The 9,554-nt window shown below is 46.2% G+C and overlaps 1 protein-coding gene across 1 annotated transcript in view; it reads right to left on the reverse strand.

Moving 5' to 3' along the window:
* Positions 1 to 9,554, reverse strand: part of LOC106804910 — a 56,341-nt gene that overhangs the window by 30,749 nt on the left and 16,038 nt on the right. Inside the window, exon 2 of the mRNA XM_014806311.1 lies at positions 82 to 163. Within this exon, the coding sequence (XP_014661797.1) occupies positions 82 to 163 (82 nt within the window). The remainder of the gene's footprint in view (positions 1 to 81; positions 164 to 9,554) is intronic.

The following is a 9,554-nucleotide window of genomic DNA, read 5'->3' on the forward strand; positions in this document are numbered from 1 at the left end:
AGGGGGAAGGGAGAGAGAAGGTACGAGAATGATGAATGGTGAATAATGTATGCTTACTTGCCACAAATTACATGGTCTTACCGTAATAAATGACTCCTAGTACATCTTTATCTTCTACCGTTAATCTCCATGTGAAGAACGACACCACGAAGATGGTCACAACCTGTGTAAAAAAGGATGGAGCACTTACGCAATTATTTTTTTTTCCTAATTTTCTGTATATTATCGTCGAACTACGTTTGATAGTTAAATGCACCTTTACCAGTACGTGGCAAGATTGCGCTATTTCGGATTTTTACTAAACTCTTAATTAAAATCTTACTAACATTTTGATAGATGAAGCGAATTACCATGATCAATACTGCATGTACTAGGTTCTTAATTAAACAAGATGATTTATAAATTAATTCTGAATATTTGATTATCCTAAATATTTTAGGCTATATGACATTGTAAGAGACAGGATAAACTCAAACCCGCAGTTACAGACAGGCTGGCTGCTTGTAGACGTGCGCATTACGGGCGTGCGTTCGTGCGTGCGTGCGTGCGTGCGTGCGTTCGTGCGTGCGTGCGTGCGTGCATGCGGTCTGGTTTGTTTGCGTGTCATACTTATAAAGTGTATAATGTAAGCAATGCTGTTCAGCTGGATGCGTCTATACATATGGTTTTGCTGTGTGTATTCATTCTATGAATTTGCTCAAATGGTCGGTTTCTTGCTCGCCGAATCGTTCTAGAGCTAAACGAAATGTCGATGACGAAAACCTCCGAGTGTGCGCTGCGTTTGTTGCGCGACAATGTGCGTACACCGACTGCCGAATGAAGCTCTCCGGATAAAAGCCATCAGGAGTCGTTCGCCGTAAGTTCATTCGATAGAATTTATTATTCCATTTGCGCACGCAGAAATCTACGGAGTGATGATTCCAGCGAATCAGCGACGAGATAGTTCGGTCACGCGACGTCCACCGTATAATTCATGGGGTCAGAGCGGCGATATAGTCTTCACATTACTCCGAGTTTCTAAACCACGTTGTACCAACTAGTCTTGACTAGCATCTCATTTCTTAGACCTTTTATATATAGCACCTCAATAGCACCTCAAGCACCTCACCTATAGCACCTCAATTATATTTTATATAATTGAGCCATACCTGACATCGTATAATGCTATTTCTATGTTTTATCATAATCTCGGGCTTTCCATTCGATTAATAAGTAATAACAGTTAATCTTAAATAGTATCTTAATACTATTTTGATATTTCATTCTAGCTTCGGGTTTTGTCCTTACCTCACGTTTGATTTGACGGCGGCTTGCATGACTGATTGTTAAAGCCAGCATGGCTCGTACGTTTAAAACTGCCTGGCGAGAAAAAAACTCTTTGATCTTAAATGCGAACGGTTGCCAGAGGCATCCATGGCATACGCTTTACTCAATTCTTTTGACTAATTTTCCATACAAGTTTTTGTCCGAAAATTGTATGCTAATTAAAATCCGTTTCAGAACGCGCTCGGGTTAACAGCGTCGATAATTTCTATTGTGGATTTCTGCAATTCTAGCCTCTGCGCGAAGATCGATACGTACGCATAACGGAGATTCGTCTGTCAAGCAAAAAAAATAATCGATGCTCGTACGTACGCCACTGCTGCAACGACAGATGCTCGCAATCGGGCGTGGCTAACGTCAAATTAAACCCACGTTCGAATTAAAATTTCTTTTTAATTTCAGAATTTGCGCGAGTTTTTTTATTATTATTAAAAAGCAATATCGATTCCCGTCGACGTATGCGTCCAATCACCTACCCGAGGAGAAGCCACGTCACTGTGGCGTCAACAGGCCAACATCAGGCTCTCTCTCGTTCTCTCTCTCTCTCTCGCGCGCGCTCTCTCTCTTCCTCTTTCTGTCTTTCTCTCCCTCTCTGCATCTCTCTTCCTTCCTTTTCCTCTATTTATTTCTCTCCTTTACATACACACATACACACTCTTCTCCCCCTCCCCCCTCTCTCTCTCTGTTGTCGATTTGAATCAGCCATCTTGTATTTAATTATACGCGCCGTTATCTCTGATGACACCCGGCAATTAATCACGACGCATCTCGCAGACGATCATATCGCACGACGTAGTTAGCCGGCGGGATGCGAGTATGCGCGTGTAGAACCAACCTATTCATAACGCGCCGATTATGTCTTCACTAAATCGAAATGTCTTCACTAATGATTTCACTAATTCACTAAGTGAATGTCTTCACTAAGCGAAATGCGTGGATGAAGACTAAATTATACGAGACTGTAAATCGAGGCCGGCTGTTCGTGTATGTGGCAGACGATAGCTAGTTGAAGATGAAATTCTGCGCGAAATCGAAGTTAAACTCGCGGAGTCATTGCAAGCATAGCTGGCTGTTAATAATATCTGTCGTATATATTTTGTTTACTTATTTATTTATTTATTTACTTATTTATTTATTTATTTATTTATTTGTTGATTTATTCAAGTACCGTATTCAGTAGTTTGTTGTAATATTTCGCCTGGTACACGAGTGTAAACGGAACTAACAAGCAAACCGTCTAGTTAAGTCTTGTCCTGTCCGTTAGTTTAGTCACATATCCCATCGTTTAAACGGAAATAAGGGAGCAATCCATGTGGCTTAGTCCATTGGTTAGCTCGTGTCGCGGGCGTGAATCGGTGCACGCGCGCATTCTAACTGCCACCGTTGCGTAAACCTTCAGGCACAACATACAAGCGGAGCAGCGTGAACCCATGCACACACATACTACACATGCTATAGTAATTGCAGTATTAAACGAGCTTTACATAATATTAGACGACTGAAGCTCGACTTTCCGTGTCACGCCGCGAGACGAATTGTCCTAGCAATTTTAATCATTTTTGTAGGGTAACATGAAAGTTTCACTCATTCAGGAGTATTATCACCAGGGTTCCATGTAGTGTTGGTTGCCACGATCTCAGGTATTAATTCCGTGTGATACCTTAGATATTAAGATAATGTCTAAATATAATAAGTGGCTTGTATTAATATATCCCGTGAAGAAGAGCTAGTTTTATAGCCGTATTTGCCTCTAACGTAACTCGTTAGGACCGGGTATATCTGAAAGCGGACTAATATAACGGCCGGGTGTGACAGTATTAGCAGGAGTAAATAATAATAGATTATTCTATTATTATTCTTTCTTGGTATTAGCTTGGAAGGAGTGACGACTGCAGTACGAACGCTAACTCGATATTCGGCTCGGCACGTATTTTCTAAATCACGGGTTTGAAAAAAATGCGAAAGGCACGAACCTAGATGGACATGCACCGAATGAACCAGCGCACTAGAGAATCGCTCAAGCAGAGCACCGGCGAGCAATGACGACAAATGGCAGCCTAACGTTGATTTATAGCTGAAATGGCTTCTTCTCCGGTTCATCGGAGAGGCAGAGGAGAACGCGGCGAGACATGTTTGGGAGATTCACCTCTGCGGACACAGCGCTTCCGGCGGAAGCCTCGGCAGCTCTTGCTGATTTTCTATCCCGTCGGGAATGACGCGAGCGCGCGCGCGAGGACTTTAAACGACAGCAGTTGTCGACGCCTCGCCGCGTGTCGTGAATGCAAGGCCGCCGCTACGGAGCTCTGCCGCGAAATTACGGAGATCGAGCGCGATGCGAGCGTTAGTTATTGCTCTGTCGTTAAACTGCGCGTGGTGGTCAGCGTGTGTGTGTGCGTGCGTGCGTGCATGCGTGCGTCTCTGTGTGTGTGTGTGTGTGTGTGTGTGGATGTGTGCGTGCGTGCGCTGCGTGCTGTGGCGAAACCGTCACGTGCGTGGCGTCGCCGTGCGTGCGGTATGTGTGGTGTGTGATGTGTGAGTGTGTGTGGTGTGTGTGTGCGTGCGTAGCGTGCGTGTGTGTGCGTGCGGCGTGCGTGCGTGCTTTGCCATGCCTGGCCTGCACTGCCTGCCTGCCTGCGTGGCGTGCGTGTCTGTGTGTCTGTCTGTCTGTCTCTGTCTGTCTGTCTGTCTCTTTCTAGTCTGTCTGTCTTTGCCTGTCTGCCTGTCTGTCTGTCTGTCTGGCTGTCTGTCTCTTGCTCCCTCTCTCGCTCTCTCGCTCTCTCTTTCTCACTCTCTTCTCTCTTCCACTCACTCTCTTCTTTCACGTTCTCCTTCTCCTTTCCTGTGTATCTCTCACGCTCTTTACCTCTTCCTCGCTCGCGCTCTCGCTCTCTTGCTCTCCTTCTCTCTCTCCCTCTCTTGCTCTCCTTCTCTCTATATCTCTCTCTCTCTCTCGCTATCTCTCTCGCTCTTACTCTCACTCGTTTCCTTACAGCACGCGCTCTCTATATATATGCGATGCCGCCGCCGCTACCCCCCGCGTGGCGCTGCGGGCGTCTGTCTGAACCCGCCACGGAAATGAACGCTGCGGCGACTAGCATGCGTGCGCGTATTTGAGCCGAAGCTGCACCGCCATGCGAGTGATGCCCTGAGTGAGCGCCGAGCACGCATAGACCGTGTACTGTGTGCTGTACGGGCAGCGTAACGAGGGGTGGAGGGAGAAGGAGGGAAGATAGAGAGAGGGGGGTAGAGAAAGAACGGGAGAGAGAAGGGAAAGAATGAGGGAGGAGGAGAAAGAAAGGGAAAAGAGCGATATAAGAGCATTATTAGAGCGAGCAATCTCAGGAAAGGAGGAGAAAAACAGAGAGAGAATGACGGGAGGAGGAGGGAGGAGGGAGGGAGAGAGGAGACGGTAGTGGAAAGTGAGGAGAAGAAGGACTAGGTGGAAGGAGAAAGAGAGAGTAGAAAAGGGCTTACTTTGTTTATTCTATCCCTCCTTCTATATCTCCTCGATGCTCACTTCCTAAGAACGAAAACCAGCGAGAGTAAGAATGCGAGTCACAGGAAGAAACATATTTTATTAAGTGACGTGTTTATATATGGGTAGTGGAGATCGAGGCTAGAGGAAGTGAAATATAAAAAAAGATAAAGTGAATGAGAGAAAAGAGAAAGGGAGAACGAGAAAGTGTGTATAAAACTGAGCCTGAGAGAAACAGAAAATGACAAAGAGAGTGAAAGATACTTAGACCAAAGCAAGAGAAATAGAGATAGGGAGCGAAAACGCGCGCGAGAAAGAGTAGAGAAGAGGGAGAGACAGCGTGTGAGCAAAAGAAAAAGAGATCAACAAGATAGATTACCAACGACCATTTCAATCAGTATGCGCATTAGAAACGCCACAGGGTAGCTCTGGAAGCGCACACGACAGGACTGATTTACCACATTCAGTCAATGAAAAGAAGAAGAAAGTCGCTACGGAAACCCATTTTGCGCCGAGAAAGCATTTGCTCGAAGATAAAATGCTTTGTGACACGCGTTAGCGGCGGGGTCGCGTGCGGGACGGCGTCCCATGGCGCTGATCATGACTTGATTAGAAGTGAAACCGAGCAAAACTCTGAGAGAAACGAAGAATCGGCAGCTGGTTCATCTCTCCCGGCGCGCGCCCCGTAAATCCCCCTTCCACCAAGCTCGCGCTAATATCCACAGCTTCCCCGTGCTGCTTGTAGCCCCTGATCGCAAGCAGGCGCCGGCCAACAAGATAAGGATAAGATAAGATTAAGATTAAGGTTAAGACAAGATAAGGAGAAAGATGTACACGCGACTATCAGCGAACTAAGTCAGGTTAGACTGACAAGCAATGAGGCACATTTGTGTCCGCTCTCTGGTGGAAGTCGTTCGAATGGAAACAGCCGCAGCGCGAGAGTCCATTTCGAAAGTATGAGACAAGAAGCGACAGAGGAATTTCCCGTTTGCTTTCATCCAGGAGCTTGTCTTATCATCTACTTTTATCCAACGACCTTGCTTTTTTGTCTGCTTTCACCCCAAGGAGCTTGAATTATTGCCTGGTTTCATCCAAGCACCTTGCCTTCTCATCTGCATTCACCCCCAAAGAGTTGAAATTATTGTCTGCCTTTATTTTAGGATTTTGTCTTCTCATCTGCTTTCACCCCTAAGGAGCTTGAATTATTGCCTGGCTTCATTCCAGAAGCTTGCCTTCTCGTCTGCTTGCTCCGGGAGAACGCCGGGCATGCGAGACCACGGAGCGGCTAAAACATCGTTTCTCGGCGCAGAACGAATTACAAGGAAATTGGGACGAATCGAATGCGAAGATGTGTGCCTGGAATTTTTTTCCCGCCATTAAGCACGCCTACGATCGTCATGCACGTACGTCTTTGTCGCATGTTTTTTACTACGGAGTGGGGGAGGCTGCTGGTTCTCTCTCGGCGGCGTTCGTTGACGCTCTGATTTGTCCACTTACATGGTTTTTTAGTCGACGCGAACGGGTTCTCAATGAGCGTAGACGACATCCGCTTCCGCCTTTCGTATCAGTCCCTGAACGACGGGTAAAGCAAGGCGAGGATACACTGACCCCTCTAACGGAGCATCGTTCGACTGGGGTTCGCCTATAACGCGTGCACACGCGCGCACGCATGCACGCACGAACGCCCGTGCGCTAGCTCGCACGTCGAGCGACGGCGCGTTACCATTGTTTTCGATGTTTGCAATTTATTGGCACAAAAAGGTTTTCGCGAAGCCACTATACAGTTACTACCTCAGGTTGTGATTGTTTTCGTTGCTGTTATTTTTCTATCATACGCGCGTTTGGCTATGTTCGGATTTAACTTGGATACGGACTTCGTCAACGAATGTAAAAAAAATCCGCTGATTTCTGCTTCAAACACGGAAACATTTGCATCATCATATAGTATACCCGATGCCACTTGTGTGCGTGCGCGCGTACGTGTGCACGTGCGTACATGTGTTCGTGCGTGCGTGCGTGCGTGCGTACGTACGTGTGTGCGTGCGTGCGTGCGTGCGTGCGTGCGTACTTGTGTTCGTGCGTGAGTGCGTACGTGTGTTCGTGTTTACTCACTCTTTAAATCAGAGAATTTCGCGCTTCAAGATGGCCGCGGATCTTTATCGTGCGAGTCATCGCCGGTGACCTTGACCTTTTATGCGCTAGCGATCTGCTACACACATCGGCTTTACTACTGCATGCGTTTAAAGGCTCACAATGCGCATCCAAACGCTAATTTCTCCAGTACTAGACTAGCAAATACTTCGTGTCATGCATAATCATACTACCTTATGGCAAAATAAACTCTAGTTCCTCCCATTTCACTGCGCGTTGTCTTATAAAAGGTATTTGAAAATACCTCCAATGTTGTTGAAATTATCCGAGGTTGTTGACAGTTTCCCCAATCCCCAAGCAACCGTGCAGCGGTGCTGCGGTACAGCGGTACGGGCGCAGCAAAGATAAAAACATGTGACGTCACGTCACCACTTCGAGGCTATTTTGTTTGGCAAAAAGTCGGCGTTTGCGCCAGAATGCCAGTTTTCTCACCTCTTTCTTGTGGGTTTTAAGCAAACGCGCAGTGAAATGGGAGCAACTAGAGTTTATTTTGTCATAAGGTAGTGTGATTATGCATGACACGAAGTATTTGCTAGTCTAGTACTGGAGAAATTAGCGTTTGGATGCGCATTGTGAGCTTTTAAGCTTCGCGATTTGGCGCGCGATTGAAAAGTTTGATATATCGTTTAATCCGCATTCGAAATCGCGCACGGCCGGAAATGCCGCAATTACACGCACGCCCCACCGGAAATTCCGTTATTCCAGAAGACACGCGGTGACAGAGTCGAGTCGCCTCGTAAGTTATTTCGTGGTTATTTAGACATTGTGCGTGAGAGCGAATAGCTGCCTGAATTCCGCCCCAATCCCGACCCGAATGTTTTTAATTTAAATTCCGTCTAGTAGCCAGCCCCGTCCAGCCCACTTCATTTTATTTTCACCAGAGGAGAACGACAATGATGTAAGCCCGAAGCGACGTGTTCACGATTGTTTAAACCTAGCAACTTGGCTGTATATCCCCCTCGCTCGCGTCCTTTAATTATTTTTCTCTCTTCTCTTCTCTCTCTCTCTCTCTCTCTCTCTCTCTCTCTCTCTCTCTCTATGCTCCTTTTCTCTATTTCACTTGCCCTCTTTCTTCCTCTCTCTCTCTCTCTCTCTCTCTCTCTCTCTCTCTCTCTTCCTCTCTCGCTCTCTCTCCCTCCCTCTCTCTCCACTTTCCGCTGTCGCTCTCTCCATGTAAACTGCATTTGAGGGATGAATCAACGTAGCCATGAGCGTATATGGCAGGCATGTCAGCAGCTATCGTACATAATCGCAGCATAACGTCCACCCGTGCTGTAGCTCACGGCGTCCCCGCATATTCTCACACCCGCGGCCCGTTTACTAGCGCTACGTACGTGTCTGTCTATAATCTCACAATATCACACCCCGAGCTCTCACAACATCAGCTCGTGTCGTCCTCGAAGTGGAAGAAATCGTCGATATAAAGTCACTTATTGCTGCAATAATAACGTTGCTATGCGTGTGCGTGCTTGTGCGTGCGTGTGTGGGTGCGTGTACATGTTTGTGCGTCTCAGCGTGTACGTACGTGTCACGTGTGAAGGTGTGTGTGTATGCGCGTGAATGTGCGTATGCGTGAGCGAGTACGCGTCACGCGCGTGTGTGTGGGCGCGTGTGTGTGCGCGCGTGCATTCGTTTATGCGTGAGGGGGAATATCGTAAACAATATGGGTTCTCAACCCGCTCGATATCGAACGCCATTTATTGATAAATCGATACACATCGTACGGAGTTTTAGAAATGCGACATATTTGGTAAAAACTTTTTACCATCATTATATCACGTATTAAAACGATCATTGCGAGAATTTTGCTCAGAAAAACTAAATATAGCTGAATACAGTCTCACCTGACAGCGAAAATATCACTGATTACACCAACATTCAAAACACCAATATTTTATGCAGTTATAGCATAGAAAAATTGATTTGACCACATCATACCAGCAATAAATTTGTTCGAGTCCGGACTTTCAAAAATCACAAATGGCGTCTCAAACAAGCAAACATAATTAAAACAAAGGGGCATCTATTTGTGTGTGATAAGTATTCTCGCTGGCCGTACGCAACGAGGCGCAGCGGAGAGTGTGTGAGCGGGTGAGCACAAATCAAACAACTTTTGAAGACTAATATTTATGAGGTTACAACTTACACTCCTATTTGTGTTAGTACTGTTACGCTACTAATTACTATGCACCTCTGTGTTTACATCTGACCAAAAATATCGCCGGTGCAATTTTTGCATTACTGCACCCTTGCTGACGCCTCGCGGTACCGCGAGAAAGTGCGAGACATGACAGCGAAAATCAACAAGAGAACGCAAAATTGTAATCGTGCATGATTTTGTCTTTGCATAAGGTTCTAAGACATTTTATTGTTATTTGAAACAATTACTGTTACTCAAGCAACAACGGTAGGCATCATGAGAGTGAGAATAAACACTGAAAAACGCTGAAAAAAACTCGCAATAATCGCTTTAAGTCAGAGCCATAAAGAAGAGAAAGCCAGTTGTTACCATGTTTTAAAGTTTACTACGGATTTGAGAGTGATTACAGCCGTGGTCGCGGTCGTGTCTGTGAGTGCCTGGGTGAGGAGCCAAATACCCCGATTC

The sequence above is a fragment of the Priapulus caudatus genome, unplaced genomic scaffold (genome assembly GCF_000485595.1).
Source record: "Priapulus caudatus unplaced genomic scaffold, Priapulus_caudatus-5.0.1 Scaffold92, whole genome shotgun sequence".
NCBI lineage: Eukaryota > Metazoa > Priapulida > Priapulimorpha > Priapulimorphida > Priapulidae > Priapulus > Priapulus caudatus.